The sequence below is a fragment of the Terrapene carolina genome, unplaced genomic scaffold (genome assembly GCF_002925995.2).
Source record: "Terrapene carolina triunguis isolate 2854851 unplaced genomic scaffold, T_m_triunguis-2.0 Scaffold715, whole genome shotgun sequence".
NCBI lineage: Eukaryota > Metazoa > Chordata > Testudines > Emydidae > Terrapene > Terrapene triunguis.
In genome coordinates, this window is record NW_020665066.1 from 2,611,837 (window position 1) to 2,633,371 (window position 21,535).

A 21,535-nucleotide genomic window follows, 5' to 3' on the forward strand; every position below is an offset into this window, starting at 1 on the left:
ATGGTTTTAGGCCATACACACATTTCCTGATTAGCTACAGTGTGAGTCAGGTTTAAATGAGTAGTGTTTGAAAGAGGGCAAGGTTAAAACTAAAAACTGTTTTCTGTAGGACAAAACTGTTAACGCATCAGCCCCAATGACACAGCCAGAGATGGGAGGTTTTTACTATGAAGTGGGAGAATTAGTGAGAAAAATCACCCACACATAAAGCTGCAGCTCATGGTAAGTGTGACCTTCGAAACCAGAAAAGGGTAATGTTAAGACTCAGTACTTTAGTGCATGCAGTTGATGTTTTCACCACCCACTTACAGCCTTAATTGATGGACATTGAGAAATGACTTTAGCTTAGATCCACATGAGTATAAGGGACCAGATTCTGCTGCCAGTCACAGCAGTGTAAACCTGGAGTAATTGCACCGGCTTCAGTGGGATTATTCTTGATTTACACCAGGGTATCTGAGCAGAACCTGACCTAAGGTTATTTTTCTAACATGCCCATTTCCTCTATGTTTATTGCCTTCCTGCTTTATCACGGATTAAAGGACACAATCTTTTTCCATTCATAAAAATGCCTTGCAGGCTTTATACACTCTTTTATACACTCAGAGTAGATTTCCTAGACATCCTAACTAGAAGGTGATTTTTCCTGGGGAAATTTCTCACTGTCTCAGAGAATACTTTCCGAAGTGTCTGACTGGTGGGTCTTGCCCACATGCTCAGGGTCTAACTGATCGCCATATTTGGGGTCAGGAAGGAATTTCCCTCCATATCAGATTGGCAGAGACCCTGGAGGTTTTTTGCCTTCCTCTGCAGCCTGGGGCATGGGTTTCTTCCAGGTTTAAACTAGGATAAATGTTGAATTCTCGGTAACTTAAAGTCTTTAAATCATGATTTGAGGACTTCAGTAACTTAGCGAGAGGTTAGGGGTCTATTACAGGAGAGGCAGGGTGAGGTTTTGTGGCCTGCAATGTGCAGGAGGTCAGACTAGATTAGTGATTCTCAAAGGTATTTGATCGGGCCTCCTTTCTTTGTGTCTGTAGTCATTTACACCTTCCCCAAACCCCATACATATACTGCCACTAGCTCTGAAGGCAAAGTGGAGAGCAGCAGCTGCTGGCTGGCTGCCCAGCTCTGAAGGCAGCACCATGCCAGCAGCAGCACAGAAGTAAGGTTGGGTGGTGATGTGAAAACTGATATTTGTCAGTATCGCTTTTCACAGCAGACTTAGTGCACCATTGCTAACCTTAATTCTGTGCTGCTGCTGTCATCCCGGGGCTGACAACTAGAGCCCTGCCACCTCCTGGTGAGGCATGGGGGGGGGGGGGGGGAGGGTCGGGGGAGGAGAGCCCGAATGGTGGGGCTCTCAGGCTGTCAGCCCCGGGTCAGTGGGGTTCCTGATGTCCCCTTTATCCCCACCTCCCGGGCATGTACAAGCCCCAGCCACCTGGGGCTGACAGCCAAAGCAATTCTTAAAAAAAAAAAAAGCACACAGCTCACACCTTCCTTGACACAATCCCATGCCTCCCCTTAAGAGGCCCACCCCATAGTTTGAGAACCACTGGACTAGATGATCATGATGGTCCCTTCTGACCTTAAAGTCTATGAGACTTTCTTAGATTGAGAAATTGTTAATTTTGTTGGGACTGGGTGGTTGTGCTCCATATTGTTTCCCAGGCAGCCTCAGGTCCCAAAGTGGCCAGGAAAGGACCTTGAGCCACAAAGTTCAGATCTGGACCAGAACTTTTTGAAAGCTTAGAGGTGTTCAGTGCTAGGGTTTTAGTATGGGGTACGCCAGCCTGCAAGCCACCAAATTTGAATCCAGATTTGAAGTTCCCCAATATTTGTTTTGAGAATGGGAAATAGGGAGGTATCTGTTCTGGGGTTTGGAGACAGGTCTGTCTCTAAATGCAGCAGGATGGTGCTAAGTAAGAATTTCACAAGCAGAAAGTCTGTCTTGATTCTTTTACATAAATCATTTCATACAAGATTCAGCCAGGCCTCTTTGGATCTCGAACCATTCACATTAAATCATCAAGTTGCTGTGGCCTTCTAACAGTTATTTCCCCTTTCTTACAAAAAAAAAAGAGTGACCTCTGCCTTTTATGACTTGTTCCCACTGTCCCTTCCTCACCTTAGATGATTCAGCCCATAAATAGTAAGGTTCTGCTGAGACATATCCCATGGACTGTGAGAAAGTGAATAACCTCAGCACTGAGGATAACTACATTTTTCAGCCCTTAAGTTACTAAGGATTACATCAGAACAATTAGGATCGCCCAGCAGAACTGAAGCCAGTGACATGCTTGGAGATGCTTTTTGTATTATTTACCAAGGTGGGGCCAGGTGTTCGGAAAGAATTCAAATAACTGATGGAGGAAAAAGAAGGGGCTAACTTGTTCGAGTTGCACTATCACTAAATATTAGCATAGTAAATGCAAAGCAGCCAAACCTGCACTACCCACCTACAGTCTGAAACAAAAGACAAAGGATAGGAGCAATCATGTGGCACCTGGACCTTGTAAATGCCAGATGCCAGAGCTACTGCTCAAATTTATTAAGTTCACCTAACTCTGATTTGTTGAGCGGGGGAAAAAAATCCAAACTTGGGAGGGATGGGGGAAACAAACAGAAAAATGTTGCATTTACCTCTCCTCCCACCTCAATCAGCTCCACTCCTGAGCTTCTACAGCATCTTAGAATCTGGTTTGAACTGTATGCTTTCTGCCACTGGGTGGACAGTTGCTAAAGTTGATCCATTGGATGCAACTGCTGTTCTACATAGCAGCAAATATGTTTATTACCCCAGTGTGACTTGAGAAACTAACAGCTTCACTCCATCATTCCCTTTGTGTTGCCAGTTAGCTTGATTGGCATCTATAGCTGTCCCTTCTACTAATGGAGACTTCAGTTGCTTTTTTAGCTAAAATGACTGGTTTGGGGATTGTAATTGTTGCGATTAAAATGTTACTTAAAGCAGCTTGGAAACTGTAGCCAGCTAATGGGCATGAAGATTGTACATTAAAGTAAGAGGAAAGCATCAAACTTTGGAGAAGAGGGGGGCACAGAGGAATTTGAAATCTGTTCTTTACACATGGCACACCACCATATCCTGTACATAAGAGAGAACTACAATGGCAGCAGCATAATGAAAATTAAATGGGGTACCATCCCCATGGCCTGTCATCTTGTAACATCTGGTCTATGCAGACAAAGGAAACAGAGAAAGAATATACCTCTGCACTTCCTGGTTCTGGCCACAACTGGAAGTGGACATTTTGAGAGATTTTTCTTTTGCTATCTCTAGCCAGAAGCAGGAAATCCTGGAAATCTCAAAGGATCACCAGATCCTGTGGGATGTCCACCCCAGTTTTGCAGAATCCAAGGAGCTGGAATAATTTTTCAAGGGGTTGGATAAGTGCCCAGGCTTTGAGGCATTTATTTTAAAGCTTATCTTGAAGTTCACCCATGGCTAATAAAAACTGATAGCTAACTTTATAACTTTCATAGAATCATAGAAGATTAGGGTTGGAAGAGACTTCAGGAGGTCATCTAGTCCAACCCCCCGCTCAAGGCAGGACCAACCGCAACTAAATCATCCTAGCCAGGCCTTAAAAACCTCTAAGAATGGAGATTCCACCACCTCCCTAGGTAACCCATTCCAGTACTTCAAATCCCCCCTCACTCTTCTCTTCTGCAGACTAAATAAGCCCAGATCCCTCAGCCTCTACTCATAAGTCATGTGCCCCAGTCCCCTAATAATTTTCGCTGCCCTCTGCTGGACTCTCTCCAATTTGTCCACATCCTTTCTGTAGTAGGGGGCCCAAAACTGGACGCAATACTCCAGATGTGGCCTCACCAGTGCTGAATAGAGGGGAATAATCACTTCCCTCGATCTGCTGGCAACGCTCCTACTAATACAGCCCAATATGCTGTTAGCCTTCTTGGCAACAAGGGTACACTGTTGACTCATATCCAGCTTCTCATCCACTGTAATCCCCAGGTCCTTTTCTGCAGAACTGCTACTTAGCCAGTCAGTCCTCAGCCTGTAGAAGTGCAGGGATTCTTCTGTCCTAAGTGCAGGACTCTTCACTTGTCCTTGCTGAACCTCATCAGATTTCTTTTGGCCCAATCCTCCAATTTGTCTAGGTTACTCTGGGCCCTATCCCTACCCTCCAGTGTATCTACCTCTCCCCCCAGCTTAGTGGCATCTGCAAACTTGCTGAGGGTGCAATCCATCCCATCATCCAGTTCATTAATGAAGATGTTGAACAAAACCATGGGGCACTCTGCTTGACTGAGCCGTTGATCACTACATGTTGAGCGCAACAATCTAGCCAGCTTTTTATCTACCGTGTAGTCCATTCATCCAATCCATACTTCTTTAACTTGCTGGCAAGAATACTGTGGGCAGACTGTTTGGGGTCTTTAATTCAGCATGTGCGGTCAATTTATTACTACATTGCCCAGCTTTTATAGTAATTTCCAGCAAATGCTGTAGCTGTAACCCTGGACAGCACACCACTGTCATAAACGGTTAGCAGTCTGTAGAAAACCAATTGGCATGATTTTTAACTAATGTGAACTAATTATGCAGTCAAGGGCAGAGCCAGCACTGAAGTCACAGATGTTTATTACTGTTCCTGTAAAATAAATGTACCCAAATATTTATACTGAATAAACATGGCCTTGGAGACTAAACATATTGGGATGTCACTTTAAAATAGTGATCTACAGTTAAATCATTTTCTGATCTCATTAAACAAGAGTAAGTTTTCAATGTATTCTGTGGGATTGCAAAAAAAACCAAACAATATGGGGTTTGTACGGCATGTTCCAAGCAGAAGGAAAGTCAAGTTTTTTGTTTTTATTGGGATAAATAGGGAGTCAGTGGCCAATTCCATGGGGAAGCAGTATAATCCAGCTCTGTTATCTCTGAAGGCTGTGGCTGTGGTCAGGTTGAAAAATTTAATCAAACGGTATAACAGGATGTCAGAATTATTAAGCAACATCATGAAGAAGATCTAGCTATAAGCCTAAGAAAGGGATAGCTTACTGGAAATGGCTCATTTCTTCCCAACCCTACTTCACTGTTGAATTACAGTGTAGCAGTTTACGGTATATAATAGTGACACATCTGGTTAGCTTTGATGAGACATTTAAAAAACTGTTTAGGAACAAAATCTACATCAGGTAAATATTAATATATTAAGCAATATGATCTACTTTATATTGCTGATTAAGGCATTGATGTGTATGGAGTGAGAACTTCTCATAGACTGGGCAAATAAACTGCTGTCATTTCCCTTGTTTTCATGATGCCAAAAATCAGACTTTTGCAGTGTATAAATCCAAAAAGATTCAGTCTAATGGTATTTAAATCATTGTATTCATTAAAAAAATATCCAGTATCTCCTACCTCACATGCTAGCAATCTTTCAGATCAGTTGTGAAGGGGAAGATCTATGAGAAAAATATAATTGAACACTATTTAGAGATATTCTGGAATGGGCTTTTTTCCCTTAATTAAGATGAAATAAAAAAATAAAAAAAGACTTCTATTTACTAGCAAACATTCACAACTCTCACAGAAATCACCATGTCTATATTACATTGACTTATATTATTTTGAACACAAAAGCCCTAGGTCAGCCATCATACTCTGATCTGCATTTCTATCTCTTTGTGTGTATATACAGTACAGAGAGACAAGGTGGGTGAGAATCTTTTATTGGACCAGCTTCTGTTGGGGAAAAGAGACAACCTTTCTAGCTACACAGAGCTCTTCTTCAAGGTCTGGGGAAGGCACTCAGTGTCACAGCTACATACAAGGTGGAACAGATTGTTTAGCATAAGTAGTTAAAATGTATTGTAAGAGACCAATCAAGTTGAAGAGGCCAGTTAATAGCTTACATGCAGTGGTGGTCCAGCTGGGTTGGTTCCAGGATTTTAGAGAGACAAGATGGGTGAGGTAATATCTTTTACTGGACCAACTTCTGTTTGTGAGAGAGAAAAGCTTTCAACCTTGCACAGAGCTCCTCTGAAGAAGTTGATCCAATAAAAGATATTACCTCACCGACCTTGTCTTGCTAGTTAATAGCTTGGCAGTCATAGGACAAAAAGGGCAGTTGGGGGTTTACCGATTGTTATAATAAGCCATAAATCCAGTGTCTGTATTAAGACCATGACTTTTATTATCTAGCAAAGTTATGAATTTAAGCTCCCAGGCCTGACCCATCTGAGGGGTCAGATATGGAGTGATCATTTTGGGAAAAATGGTCATCCATGGGTGATAAGTTGTCTTTGTCTTTTATCATTTTTCTGTGAGAGTTCACTCAAGACTGTACTGAGTGGCTTGTTATTGGGGCATCTAGTGCACTGGATGAGGTGTGTACACACACACACACACACACAAGCTTATTTATGCTACACTGGCCATGTGCACCAGGGAATAAATACCTTTGTTCCTGCAAGAATGGAATAAACTGAAAACCAGGGAATAAACTGCGTTCACTTTGCACCTTAAACCTTCTCACTTGCACTGTGCCCACTAACCTAACTCAGATGAGACTTCCGTAATTCCAATCCCGTGAGCAGTTCCCTCCTGCCTCCCCCACAACTGCCCTTTAAAAAAAAATAATGGGGATGAGGGGAAAGCTGGGCCTGATTCTCCATTTACTTACACCAATGACAATCAGGAGTAACTCCAATGCAATCAATGGTATTTCACTAGGGAAAAAACTAATGTGAGAGGAAATTCAGGTCCTTTGTCTTAAATAGGCAGAAGATTAGGTGAAAGCAAGGATTAAAAGTTACCCTGGTAGAAACTGCAGGGCCCTGAGGAATATGAGTAACTTCTAGAGCAGTCAGTGGGGGTTATTTGTATCCCCTGGGATGGGAAGGAGAATCAGGGCCATTGAAACCCAGACCCTCGAAGGCATTTAGGTGCCTAATTCCCATTAAAATCAGTGGCTAAATACTGAGTTTGATGTTCTTGGCCTAAGTATTTTTAGTGAGGTGTGGACCAGAAATCCCTACAAATCAATGCAATGCTGTATCCCATTAGAGAGTTGGGCATCACAGCTGAATGGTATGTAGCCTGTGGGAAGATCCTCAGCTGTTGTAAATTGTTATAGCTCCGTAGACAAGGTATACCAGCTGAGGGTCTGCCGCTTAGGGCTAAAATCTATCAGGTTACAAAACAGCAGCCTTGAACTTACATTCTGGTCAGTAGAAAAATCTATTTTTTGTGCTATTTCCCGCCCCCCCTCACACCACCACCTGTATAGCTGGTTCGCTTTACTTACTGCGACTCACGGTAACTAAGGCAACCAGGTTGTGCAGGCAGAAGGATGCAAAAATGAGTATCAACAGAAGTGTTTAAAACGCTAAAACTATTACAAAAATACCTTTCCTCTAATATCCATTAAATAAATAAGATACGTGATAGAGTGGGGAGTTAAAGTTTTTATGGGCAGTTGTATGGGATGAGCTACATAACACACTTTTGCTTTCATCATTCATGAATAATGCATCCACACCAAATTCACCCCAGTAAAAGCTTGATACCAAACTACACTCCCATGTATGTCAATGGGATTTTCCCCATTGACTTCTGTAGAAGATGGTTTGGGTCCCAGTATATAACCAACTATTTTAAATCCTGCTGTTCTGCAGAACAAAAATTGCTTTAGAAGATAGTTTCAGGAAATTCTTAAAATGTGTGAGGGTCAAAGACAATGGTGACTTACTATTTAATTTATGAGATAACAGAGAAGCTATTTTTAAAAAAGCACGTGTTAAACTAGGGAAAGTACACATGGAAACAAAATTATATATTATTGAATGAATGTCTGTATGTTTCACAATGCCTTCTGCTGAAAAGTAAACTTTTGCCAACAGTTACCATGCTTCTTACTTGTTACCACAGATATTTCCTAATCTAAGTACAGTATAGGGACAAACTGCTATAGTTCAGATCACATTTGCCAAGAGTTCTCAGACATTGTATCTAAAATACAGCAGTTTTCCACTATACTTGGAATACAGAATAATGCTGAATGTGGCTAATGCTGTCTATTTAATGGCAACTAGTGTACTTACATTATAGGAATCTATATACTGTAGACATAGAGGCTTGATAGGATGGACGGTTGAAGATAAGACTAATAAATCCAGCTCAGTCTTGTAAAGAAACAAATTCCCATATCAAGTTTACAGGCCCGGAATGATGAATAGAAAAGTGGGCAACAATGGGCTTCTTTCCTCAGCCAAAAAGCAGCCTTGCATTTCCCGTATCCAGTCCAGCAGTGATGATCTGAACTGCAGTTATCCCAAACTTACTGTTATCTGAAATAGGGTCATGTCCTCTGACATGAAAATTCCCTCAATTATCAAAACCCTCAATTATCCAAATCTATTCAAATCCCCCATGACATTTGGAAAAATCCAGATTGTACTGTATTTCTGTGCCAGTTAATGATAACTAGCTGCATTGTATTTGCTACCCCAAGCATTGAAAATGAATTAACATTACGTTGTTATAAACAAAAGCCTTTTTATAAAAAAAAAAAGCTAACACTGCCTGATATTTTAACCTCTTATTAAAATATATGACAGTAATTAGCATAACTTTTTTTTCCATTTTCCAATCATTTAAATCTACGCCAAACAGGTACTACACCTATTAATGTTACGTGAATGCAAAGTCACACAGCAGGGTTACGGCTGTTATTTATTTTGAAATAATTGATTGTTTCCTATTTTCTTTCAAATTGTTGAGTTCTCTGTTGCTCTTGCTGAGGCATGTATCATTAAGATTTATTCAGACTGGGTTAAACTATACAATGTTATGGTTCTAATAGAGTCCATGCCATCAGGGGTGCTTTTTTTAAAAAAAAAAAGCTAGTCTTAAAAAATAGAAGTTTTTATACTCATTTTATGAAACGTTTTTCAATGCCAAAGACACACTGATATTTTAGGAACAATAATTTCCAATATGCCTTCTCATGTGTGCCTGTTACTTCTGCCTAAAAGGTTTGTGTTAGTTGACATGACAAAAATACATAAAAATAAAAGAGTTATGGTAATTTACATTGATTGCAAACTAGGACCCCAGTCCTGCAAAGACTTGTGTGTAACTTTATGCACTGTGAGTAAGCCCACTGGAGTCTCATTTCAAGATCAGGGCCTAGCACATTTTCTATTGAGCAGATCTGTCGATTCTGAGCCAAAACCTGCTATGGTTAGTGCTGCACCGTTTCTACTGAACAAGCACACGGAGGCCTGGTCTACACTAGAAAATTAAGTTGGCATAACTAAATCGCTCATAACTACACCCCGATTGGTGTAGTTAAGCCAACCTAAGTCCACGTGTAGCCAGTGCTAGGTCGACGGAAGAATTCTTCTGTCGACCTAGCTACTGCCTCTCAGGGAGGTGGAGTATCGATGTCGACGGGAGAATCCCTCTCATCGGCAATGGTAGTGTCTACACTGAAGGGCTACATTGGTGCAGCAGAGCAGCTGTGCTGCCATAGTGTTTTAAGTATAGAGTAGCACTTACACGGACACAAAACTCATGTATTTAAAAATGCGTAAAGTTCCTGTTACTAAATCATTTCTAATCGAAGGCACTTCACACAACTAATTATATACATCACAACACCCTTGTGAGTTAAATAAAGTATTATTTTACTATTGTCTACTTCATACAATGAGGCACAGAGAAGTTAAGTGACTTATGCAAATTCACAAAGAGATGGGATAGACACTGACTCTAGTCCTATGCTTGGACTTCTGAATGTTAAGCAAGAGGCAAATAACCTTGGACAAATTGAACAAAGCTTCTTTTTCGCTAAGGTGTCTGTCAGGTCTGTCCTAACAGCTTTTATTCTTCACTTTTCATTTTAGCAATGCCAACAAGATGACAACATGCTGCTTGTAGATGTATCATTATATATACACATTTCCAGTTGGGTGAGGCCCTGCCTTTTTAAAATGACAAACCCATGGGAAACAACTCCATTAAGAAAACAGAAAGGCAGTACTGAGTGTGCATCTGGCAGAAGTGAGTTTCACTGAAAACCAAGTACAAGTTATATTTTTAGAAATCTGAAGTAGGGTGTGTGCAAACATGTACGTTCCTGCAGGCCTGATGTTCTTTGAACCTTTCTCCCAGGTGCTCCTTTTCCCACTGCTGACTTGATGTCTTTTTCAGGCTGCTCTTCTCTTCCTGGAGCAATGTCCCATTTCCTGTGTGCAAGACTAATTCCCTCTCCGACTTCACAGCCATTCTTAAAACTGCCTTGTGCTTAGCTGTCCAGCTTTGATCTTCTCCCACTTGGAGTCAGCACCCATCCCCCTTAATAGTCTGTGCTGTAGCTTTACAAAGTAGACTATGAACTCCTGTTGGGCAGAAGCCTGGACATTTTATAGTGCCTTGTACAACTAGTGTTGCTACATGAGTTAAGTTATGTTTACATAGTACATAGTTTTCTCTTGTGGCACAGAGGTTAATTAGTATTAGAGCGTTATTCTCAGCACTGAAACAAAGGAACAACAATAAACTCGCATACTTTGTTTCCTCCTGAATCGTCTATAGTAGAAGAGTATACTGGCTGTTTCATCCATGAAAGACGTTTCACCTTTGAAGCCAGAAGCACTGTAACATTTGATTTCAGGGACAGAATGAATATCTGCTAAAACATGTATTGATGTGCAGCGGATGCTGCGGACACGTATTCCCTATTGTGGGTCTGATTGTGCTGCCCTTACTCATGTTTAAAATCAGTGGAACTATTTGCGTAGTAAGGGACTACTCACTTGAATAAAGGTAAAAGAATCAGCACCCCTGGGGTGAAATTCACCCCTCTGCAGAGGGACAGCACAAGCACCATTTAACTCCCGCTATTCTATTGAGAGGCCTTAGAAGTCGCATTGTGCCAGGGACCAGCACAACATCAGAGGTGAATTTTACTACAGACATCAAAAAGAAGCTGGCATTCACTTTGGGGAGTTCACTTGCATAGGAAAGGGTTTGGTAGCTGCAACAAGTGGATGCTTAAGGTGAAATCCTGGCCCCACTGAATCAATGAGAGTTTTGCCGTATTCAGTGGAACCAGGAGTCACACAGGACACATTCACTTTTTTAACTAACCCTGAAAGCATTTACTCTAAAAATGTAAAGAAATATAGCTCATTCAAAAAGTTAGGGGGTATGCGTGGAAAGAAAAGCTGTGCACGCTGCATAACTGATTAAACATTATTTCTGAAACAGCATATCTGAAGCAACTATAAAGTGCTTGTTTCAAATTTTCACCTTGATCCTGGCCCCACTTCAGGGAAGCGGTGATATTTGGTACACCCCATTGTCTTCAGTGGAACTTAAGCACATGCTTAACTGTAACATATTTGCTTAAGTGCTTTCCTGAATTGGGGCCTCTTCGAGGTGCTGAGCACCCCAAATGGGAAATTCCCTCACTAAGGAAAATCCTATGCTTAACTTTGATTTACTGTTTATGGCGTTGTTTAAAATGTAAAGGTGAAGCAGGTAACAAAACCTAAGTATGTTTGTATTTTGTGAAAAACCTTTTGGTAAGCAGTCACATGCAGCCAGTGTCAGATTGTGTGCAGTAGATCCCAGTTATATGTAGAACTGATTTGATTTCAGCAGGATTTGGGGAATGCAACAGGTACAGACATTGTCTGATATTGGCCCATTCATATGATAGCTACAGCATTAATTCAGTGCATTATATGCTTTTATTTTAATATGCAAAATCTTTTACATTTAATTTAAAACAGTCACTGATCAAATGACAGATTATGGATCAAAGACCATGAAAGCCTATTGTGTAATGGAGGACTACTGGCACGCCGTTTGATGTCCTATTAATGTTAAGAGAAGGGAGCTGTTAGTTAGGATAAATAATACTAACAATTAAGGAATTTAAATAAATATTACATTAAGGAAAACAAGTAAGCAAACACTAAAGTAACACTAAGTGTCTAAATGAAAAACCTACCAGCCAAACAAACGGAGGAAAGTCAGAACTGCAATTGCTAACGCATCACTTGTCATCACTCACACACTGCCATTTGTCCCTTAGGTTTTTGTGTAAATGTTTGTTCCATCTGTTAGAATAACTGGTCCCAATGAGTGAGAGGAGGATAACGATCTTGGGTCAGTTTAAGACTTCTTGTGCTTTCCATTAGTAGCACATACACACTTCCTCACTGTTGTGTTTGCCTGCTCTACTTTTTTGTACTGGAAATAAAAGAAATGTTGACAAGAATCAAAGTACCACATAAAGTGATGAAGGTGTCCAATGTAGTGGGAAAGAAATATACAGGTCTGTTCATGAAGTCAGAACAAATTATGTTGATTCCCTATTGCAATGACTGAATCAAGTTCTATGTTTTAGGTGGGTTTTGTTTGTTTGTTTGTTTGTTTGTTTTTTTTTGGGGGGCGGGGAGTCTGCTGTGTAAAACCCTCCAATCCTTCTCCCTATTGCTTATATAATATGAAAGAAAAAATGTTACATATTTTACTGCCATTTAAGTTTAGCCATGTCAAATTTTAGCCAGGGCTTGGAAACAGCCACAACAGGCCCATAAGCCATGTTGTATCAATGGATCTATTATTATCTTTTTCTCCAGTTCGCTAGCTTTCATTTAAAAAAACAAACAAACAAAAAACAAAAACCTAAATCTCTAGATTTTAGGGTTGCAAAGAAACCTCAAAAGAGCTGGTATGTTGGCAGAGAGTCTGAAATACTAGCTCTGAGGTATGAGCTGCCCCATTCATCAACCAGGAATTAATTCAGGCAGGCCCTGGCCTGTGTTATGTAGGAGGTCAGACTAGATAATCACAAGGGTCCTTTCTGACTTTATAATCTAGGAATCTCAGTGAGGTGGTGTTAACTCACATCCCCAATGATGGTAATTCACTCTCCACATTGTTAACAAATTTCATTCCTCATTTAAGTGTTTATCTGCATACAAAAGGTATACTGGTTTAACTACACTAAAGTGGTGCAACCCACCCTCCTTGCAGCACAGACATAGTTATATCAGTATAAAGGTGCTTTATACTGCTATCGCTATACCTGTAGAGCAGGGGTTCTCAAACTGGGGGTCGGGACCCCTCAGGGGGTCACGAGTTTATTACATGGGGGAGAGGGGTTGCACTCCAGCATTTATAATGGTGTTAAATATAAAAAGTGTTTTTAATTTATAAGGGGGGGGGGTCGCACTCAGAGGCTTGGTATGTGAAAGGGATCACCAGTACAAAAGTTTGAGAACCACTGCGTAGAGCCACACAGGCAGGAGAATAAGTTGTACTGTGCCAGGCACCTCTATCCCAATATAACTATGTCCACACGAGGGGTGGTAATGATAGAACTTTTTTTTTTTTAAATCAACAATCACACCCCTAACCAACATAGTTCTACTGGTATAAAATCTGTACCTAAACCAGGCCTAAGAAAGAAGAGGGAAGATCACAGACCTGCACAATTTACTGTTAGTGACTTCTCCTTTTGGTGCTATACCACCACTTATTTTGTTTCCCCAGTTGAGAAGGATCCAAGCTCAAAGAGCCTAGCAGAGCTCCAGGGTGGAGTACATTCCAATCCCACTGAGGGAAAGCCCAGTTCAAGGAGTGCAGTGGAACCAAGCAGCAGCAATCATATTTTGAACATCTGCATATTCAGGAGTGGCGCAAGTTATATGGGCCCGTGGTGCCTGTGCTCCAGGAATATTCAGGACCCAGGGGCCCAGCTCCACCAACGTTCGTAGCTGGGTCTCTCCGCCGGCCCTGCCTGCCGCCCCCCCGTGTGCCTCCCTCGGAGCATCTCCCGTCCCCAACTGCTGCCCCCGGGCGATTTAAAAGGGCCTGGGAGCCACCGCCAGCAGCGCATTGAGGCTAACGCAGCTTCCTGCCCAGCCTCGCTCCATGCCACTCCCGGAAGCGGCCAGAATGACCCTATGGCCCGGGGGGGCGGGTGTCTCCCTGCCCCAAGCGCCGACTCTGCAGCTCCCATTGGCTGGGAACTGCAGCCAATGGGAGCTGCAGGGGCGGTGCCTGTGGGCAGCGGCATGCGGAGACCCTCCACCCCCCCGCCTAGGAGCTGCTGCCAGAGGGGTGTGTGGGTCACTTTCGGGAGCCGCCCGAAGTAAGCATCACACCCCTCACCCTCTCCCACGTCCCAACCCCCTGCTCCAGCCCAGAGCCCACACCCAAACTCTCTCCCAGAACCAGCCCCCCGCATCCCCTCCGGCACCCCAACCCCCACCCAGATCCCACACCCAAACTCCCTCCTAGAGCCTGAACCCTGTCCTGCACCCAAACTTCCTCCTAGAGCCCACACCCCTCACCCCCTCCTGCACCCTAACCCCCTGGTCCAGCCCAGAGCCCACACCCAAATCCCCTCCCAGAGCCTGCCCCGCTCCTGCACCGAAACCCCCTCCCAGAGCCTTAGACAGGTATGTGTGTGTGTGTGTGGGGGGGGGGGGACAGGACTTGGACCCATCTGGGCACCACCAAAAATTATACAAACCTGTGCATATTCTACTGTAAGCAGCATCTTATTCACAGGAGTGCAGCATATTTTGTAAGTGGTGTGTGGGAGAGTACTGCTCCCTTCCCTTCTGCCTCCATCTAACCCCTAGATTTTAGCCTTGACAATGTCCCTTTTAATCAGGTCTCTCAGAATATCTTAATAAGTAATGATCATAATTAATACTTGGCATTTACACAACTGTTCACGGTCAAGGTATTTTACCAACTTCTGCCTGCTAGAGGATGGAAAATTTCCAAAGGATGGACATTTCAATAGGAAACGGACAATTAGATTTTTTTTTTGGTGGGGGGGGGGTCAAAATAAACAAAACATTTCCTTTTTTTGGACCCCCTCTACTCTGCATTTCTGATGCACCCATCACCCTATCATTTAGGTACTACATCTTAACTCACCTTCCTAATTGTAAAGAAATTGTTTGTTTTTATAGTTTAAAATGCAATTTGTTCTAAAAACTACTGAATTTGCCCTCAGAAACACCTGCCAAAAGCGAATTTCACATGAAACAGGGGGGAAAAAAACACAAACACCTCTCCCCAAACTATCAGCACAAAAGCTGATCTATAGCCTTCATCCTGCAATTCATTGTGTGTGGGTAGACTGGGAGAGTTTCATTCAGAGTTCAGCAGACTTTTCCAGTATGATGAATTACAGGATCCGGGGCTTGGATGATCAAAGTGCTGTAGTAGGAGATAAGAGCTTCCAATGTGAAAAAGTGTCCTGCATTCTTTAATGTAGCTTAATAAAGGAAGCTTACATAGCATGGTGACGGGCACTTCAGAAATGCAGAGAGATGAAATAGGTTAGGTAGGTGAGTGGAGGGCTGCCCTGGACATATGAGGGGGTTGGGGGTGTTGGTACATTTAATGGCCAGGAAAGGCAGAAGTAGCCTAGGGCCGTTCTCCTTTTGTCTCTCCTGGCATGCGAGCTGGGGAGGGTCCCAGATACCTGGCTGTCAAGAGGACAAAAATCAGGAACCTCAGCCCACAGGTTTCCAGCAGGACAGAGAGCCGGTCTGGTGACTTTTAGGGTTAAGGGGCCTCCCCATCCCCCAGCATCCGGCCTGAGCGCTCAGCCCAGCCTGGAAGTGGCTTGAAGCCTTGAGAAAGTTCCAAAGGCCGCTGCGGGGCTGAGTCACACTATGGGCTGGGCAGCAACTGCATTCCTGAGCAGTGTCACTGCTTGGGGGCAGGCAAGGGGAATAGAGGAAGAGAAAGGAGACAAGTGAGGGGCTAGGTAGATAGAGGGGATGGGGGAGGGGGGGAAGAGACACAGGAAGAGAGAAGACGCTTGGGGAGGGTTGCCAAGTTTGGTTGGATGTATTCCTGGAGGTTTCATCACATTACAATCTTGAATTAAAGATTAATCTTTAATTCCTAGAGACTCCAGGACTATCCTGGAGGGCTGGCAACTCTGGGGGGGGGGGGAATGGGGGAGACCTGAAACAGATGGGAGGTTGGGGGAAGGGCACAAGCAGAAGGAATGGGGGGATAGGGAAGGGAGTGGAGCAGAGGGAGAGCTGTAGAGAGGCAGGCTGGGGACTCATGGAGGCCAGGCAGGGAACAGGGGGGCATGAAAGAGGCTGAAGTGGGAGAGGGCGGGGATGCAAGAGACGGTGTGAGATGAACCGGCTTGGAGCTGGAGGGGGTGGGGTGCAGGCGGAGCCTGGGGCCAGTGGGGGAGGAGGTACCGGATACTCAGGCGCGGCTCGGGGAGGGACAGGGCCGGGCAGGGGAGGCCGGGGGTGGGTGACAGCAGGGCTGGGGAGGGAGGGGCACCGGAAGAGCGAGGCGCTGACTCACCGCAATAAATTGTTCCCCATCCAGCGTCCTTCGCCCATTGCAGCTGGAGAAGGCGCAGGAGCAGCTGCAGAGTTCACCGCCGCGCCGCAGAGGGAGCCCGGGGCGGAGGATGAAGATGCCGGGCGAGGTGATCCGGGAGGGCGAGCTGGAGAAGCGCAGCGACAGCCTCTTCCAGTTCTGGAAGAAGAAGCTGGTGGTGCTGACCAAGGACAGCCTGAGCCTCTTCCCGGACGGGCACAAGCGCGCCCGGGGCAAGGAGCTGGGCTTCCACTCCATCCTCAAGGTGGACTGCGTGGAGCGCACGGGCAAGTACATCTACTTCACCATCGTCACCACGGACCGCAAGGAGATCGACTTCCGCTGCCCGGACCAGAGCTGCTGGAACGCCTCCATCACCATGGCGCTCATCGACTTCCAGAACAAGCGGGCCATCCAGGACTTCAAGAGCCGCCAGGAGCTGGAGCAGGCGGCGGGCAGCCCGGAGCGGCGCCTGGCCCGGGCGCCCTGAGCAGCCCGCGGGGCGGCAGGACCGGGAGGCGGTACGGCGAAAGGTGAGCCGCGGGGGGTCCGGGGAGCGCCTCTCACCCGGCCAGCGCGGGCCGAGGGGAGCCGAGCGCGCCCCCAAGGCTCCGCTGGGCTCGCAAAAGACTCGCGTGGGCTGCGGCGCTGCGCCTTAGTCCGTCTCCATTGAGCTTCACGGGCTGCAGGGCCAGCGGCGGGAGACCAGAGATCGCAGGCAGGCGAGCTTGCAACGCGCTCGGCGTCTGTTTAGTGTCGCGGGAGGCATTTCTCCCCCCGGCCAGTTCCAGACCGGCGCCGCTCCCGGGCTTTAAACAGAGGCTGCGAGCCCCTGAGAGCACGTGGCTCTTGCTGCCTTTTCACGGGGACTCCACATCTCCCTGGGATCGGCCGGCTCTGCCCGTAGCACTCGGGCTCAACCGGCACCCCCTGGCTTTAGGCTTAACCCCCCCGACTTTTGCATTGGCTAAAACCGTAGCCCTGGCGCCTGCACGCAGATGCGCTGATTAAATTAGCAGAGCCGGTCCGTGCTGGAGGGGTTGAATGGACTTGGCGCCACAGCGGCCCCTGCTGGGCAGTGCATTTTAATGATTCCCGGAAAGCACCAATATGCCTTTGGCTTCTTATGAAAATCACTAGGGATAGTCTTAAAGCCACTTTAGCGCCTGGAATAAGAAGTGACTTCCTAGTAGCTAGTGTGGCAAATATCTCCATTTTTTTAAGAGGCGAAAGGAAGCAATAATGGGAATGGGAGAACTGCTGTTGGGATGCTGCCTTCCTCTACTCTCTCACTTGGGCTGGGGACCTCCTTCTGCGGGTCTGACACTGGCTGGTTCTCCCTGGGAAGACTCTCCCATCATGTGCTCGAGGCACTCAGCAGCACCGGACTTCGGTTTTAATGCTTGAATTGGGGAGGGGGCTTGGAGGGTCCAGGCCCTCTTACTACTTTGAGGGGCTACCTCACTTCTGTCTTATTCAAAGCACGGGGTGGGCTGTTTGCCTGTTTCAGGCTTTCATTAATCACCCCCTCCCCCCATAATTCAAGCAGTGGGCATGGACTTTACATGCTGCAGCTTTTGACTGGAAAGTAATACTAGCCTTTAGACTGGCACCAATGCTGCTCCTTAAGCCATTGTGGCCAGCAGAGAACGCTGAAGAGTTGTAGACTTGGCGCTCCATTTTGGAGGCTGAGCTTTTTGCCCTTTTGTGAGTGTTACCTAGCAGGGATCTCTGGGTGATCCTGTGCATGGTTACTAACTAGCAAGAGCAATTTAATAATTATGCCACTTAGTTGAGGAAATGTGGACATACACTTAATGGGGGCTTCTTTAAGGAACTCTGTATATAGGCTGGGATTTTTAAATATGAGTGCCAAACTCCCTTAGGCTCTTACCCCACAAGAATACTGCTGTATTGTTCCACTTCTGACTTATTTTCTGTTGCTCTTTTTAGAACGCACTGCTGGATGATAAACCAGATCGAGTGTCTTGGACTGAAATGGGACAGGGTATCAATGAAGGAAAGCAAAGAAGGTGGCTGGGAACAGTTGGGTTTCCTCCAAGTCTGAGGCTGCTGAGCAAAGAGCCCTGAGCTTCGCCTGAGATGCATTTTAAAAACCAAAGACTCTTTCAAAAGGACTTCTGGTGAAGCGTCAAGAAGTTTCTAAGTGGCACAGCTTTGCAAACTACTCTTATCTATTTATGAGATGCAAAGAATATTCAGCGCCCATTGGTGCAAAACAAACCCAATTTAAATTATTTGTGGTATCTATATTTGTATTTATTTTGATGAATGTCTTTAAGCAGATGTCTTAATGTTGCTTTTGCATTAATGTGTCCATTCCAAATAAATTACTTGAAATGTTCACATTTTATTACTATACACTGTAGTGCAGTATGTTTTTTGGTGCCGGTTGCAGAATAATAGTTCATAGACACCATCTGTAAATAGGGCTACACTAATCTATCCAAACACTTTTTTGTTAATAAAAATACTAATGTGCTTTGATAACAGAAAGCTGATATGTCTGTAGGAAAGGGCCTGCTTCAATTAGTCTCCAAGCAGAAAACTCAGTTACAGTATAGCAATTCCTAATTTAGATGCATCAGACCACTGGCCCTTCTAATCCAGAATTCAATAGTCAGGATTAGTTGAGTCTGAGGCTAGGTCTACACTACCTGCCTGAATCGGCGGGTAGAAATTGACCTCTCAGGGATCGAATTATCGCGTCCTGTCGGGACGCAACAGTCGATCCCCGAATCGACGCTCTTATTCCACCAGCAGAGGTGGGAGTAAGCGCCGTCGACGGGAAGCCGCGGAGGTCGATTTTTGCCACCGTCCTTACAGCGGGGTAAGTCGGCTGCGATACGTCGAATTCAGATACGCTATTCGCGTAGCTGAATTTGCATATCTTAAATCAACCCCCCCCTGTAGTGAGGACGTAGCCTGAGGAAGGTGCAAGAACCCCTGCAGTCACCAGTTACAGAATAAAAGTGCCTTCCAGAATGCTTCCTCTAATACCCCCTGCTTGCTTAGTCCAGAAGAAGAGGGATAGCTGAACTGGTTCAGAATAAAATAAAGACCAACATATAGAATCTCAGGGGTTTGGTAAGGTTTATGTAACAAGTTCCCTGTTGTTTCACATCTCCATGCATCTTTGCAGTTTCTAGATCCAGCGAGGGGCTGTTCTCAAGGGGTTTCCAGCCTAACCAGAGGCAGGAAGTGCTGTACATCTTATCAGCTTCTTCTTAGGACACTTTGCAGAGCCAAGGGGTTGGTAAAATAGCTGAACTTCTTGGTACTGTGCTTATGAAAATCAGGTTTTATGAGACTTATTGCTAATTAATCTACATTTCCTTGAGAGTAATTCTGCAACATACAGCTATCCTTTCTCTACAGCTAGAAAGGGGAAGTACAAGGAAAAATGCATTTGGCACTGAAACTGAGTTGCAAGACTCTTCCTGTGTAGTGTTTCTTACGAATGGTCTGAAACTGAAATCCTTAATAGGGTAAAGTTTCCACAGAGTCTTGCTTGAGGGAGACCAGAGAGTATTGGTGGAAACTACAAAGATTATACTGAGAACAGCATGTAGGAGGGTTAATTAGGGGCTGATTAAAGCATAGTTCTAATAAGGAGCTAGTCAAGGGTGTGGCTCAAAAGGGAAGTACTTGCTCATCCAAGAACTGGGAAATGCCATGGCTATAAATTACTAATGAGGCTTTGTAAGTTATGGACTAGCTGCTTTTTTCCCACAGAATGAAATAGGTTTCAGCTATCTGTTGCTTGGACCATCTTGAAGAAAGTCTTGGTTCTGATTCCCTATGTATGGCTGGTGGGAAGAAATGCTCTGCATTGAGGGGTTTGTGCTTTAAAGCAGAAGGATACAGTACTTAGTTTCCATGGTTTCCTGAACCTAGAGGTTTTTCAATTACCTGTACTGCAGCCTGGAACACTCTCCTAAAGAGGTGTGAATTTTCTTTTTTTTCCAGGTGGGGTTAAAGCATGACTTAAATATGGATTCAGGTAGCTAACTTTAGGACACCATGTCTGAAAAATCTGGATGACATGCCTTTACTTCCATTCTACAGTGTAAGAGATGATAGACCCACCCCTGTAAGTGGGGGTGGCTGAAATGCAGTTGCTGGAACTTCTGTAACTATTAGCACTCGATGTTGTATTGCTCAGAGGCCTAAATGGGGATCTGAGCTTCATTGTGCTAGGCACTGTTAAAACAACCTGAGCTAGTCAGTGCCTCCCCTTTACTACTAAAGAGAGAGGGCTGCATCCTGATTGGGTTCATTGACTTCAATGGAACTATGCTGATTTACATCAGCTGAGGATGGGGTCCTATCTCTTGTAATAGTGTTGAGCCCAGAAGATGTCTGCAAACTATCAATGGTGTGGAATATCATCATATACTAAGGCTTTGTAAACCGCTCCAATAGCAAAAGTTACTGTATATGCTGCTGAAATGCAAAGTGTTGGCTTAAAGCTACTTTTATTTTCAATCTGGGGTGATAGAGGTAAAAGTCCTGATATATAATCTATATATAAACATTGCACATTTTAGTTTTTGTGGATAAAGTAGATTTACATGTAGCCTGGATTACTGAACTTTCTCCTCATTCTGGGGTACTTTATTCTTAAAAATATACAAAAACAGAGCTATATTGACAACCAGTTGCAAATAACCAAAGGCTGAGACTCCAAACATCTTGTACAAAATTCCACCGAGTGTTGGGCCCACTGTCCGTGTCAGGGGAGGAACAGATGCACATATCCCAAGCATGGCACCTACAGAAGAGGGGAGAGAAAAAGTGCATACATAAGTGACCAATTAATTCTAATTACAAAGGTTTAATGATAATTTGTTGAACAGACATAGCTTACATGGACTCTGTGTGTCCAGAAGTGTGCAACTTCCACTGTGAGCCATCTCAACTCTCCACTACAGTGTTCACACAACAGGAATACCGTAGTAAAGGGCAATCAGATTCTGCACTGTTCAAGAAAGAATTCAGTGCCCAATATTGGGAGCTAGGCTCTGATTCTGGAAGTAGTCCTCTTAGTTCGGCTTGCAACTGGGAAAATTTATTTCATTGAGGGCGTGGTAATTTAGTACTCTGTCTCTTGCAAAC

General features: G+C 44.4%; 2 protein-coding genes across 4 annotated transcripts in view; one reads left to right on the forward strand and one right to left on the reverse strand.

Moving 5' to 3' along the window:
* The first annotated feature begins 16,384 nt into the window (after nucleotides 1-16,384).
* Nucleotides 16,385-18,770, forward strand: PHLDA2 (pleckstrin homology like domain family A member 2). 2 transcript variants are annotated; one of them, XM_024212036.1, is made up of 2 exons: nucleotides 16,385-16,929; nucleotides 18,350-18,770. In XM_024212036.1, the coding sequence occupies exon 1, from the start codon at nucleotides 16,488-16,490 to the stop codon at nucleotides 16,884-16,886; it is 399 nt and encodes a 132-aa protein (XP_024067804.1). In that variant the 5' UTR covers nucleotides 16,385-16,487; the 3' UTR covers nucleotides 16,887-16,929; nucleotides 18,350-18,770. The 2 variants fall into 2 exon arrangements, with proteins under 2 accessions (XP_024067804.1, XP_024067805.1); XM_024212037.1 differs by having other exon boundaries at nucleotides 16,385-16,917.
* Nucleotides 18,771-20,930: 2,160 nt separating this feature from the next.
* The window catches only part of SLC22A18 (solute carrier family 22 member 18), a 99,221-nt gene continuing 98,616 nt past the window's right edge, over nucleotides 20,931-21,535 (reverse strand). For both annotated transcript variants that reach the window (XM_026660165.1, XM_026660164.1), the window contains one exon: nucleotides 20,931-21,191. In XM_026660165.1, the coding sequence (XP_026515950.1) occupies nucleotides 21,004-21,191 (188 nt within the window). In that variant the 3' untranslated portion in view covers nucleotides 20,931-21,003. The remainder of the gene's footprint in view (nucleotides 21,192-21,535) is intronic.

Excerpts from the sequence above, each read along its gene's own strand:
- PHLDA2 (XM_024212036.1), top strand. The coding sequence starts at position 16,488 with ATGAAGATGCCGGGCGAGGTGATCCGGGAGGGCGAGCTGGAGAAGCGC.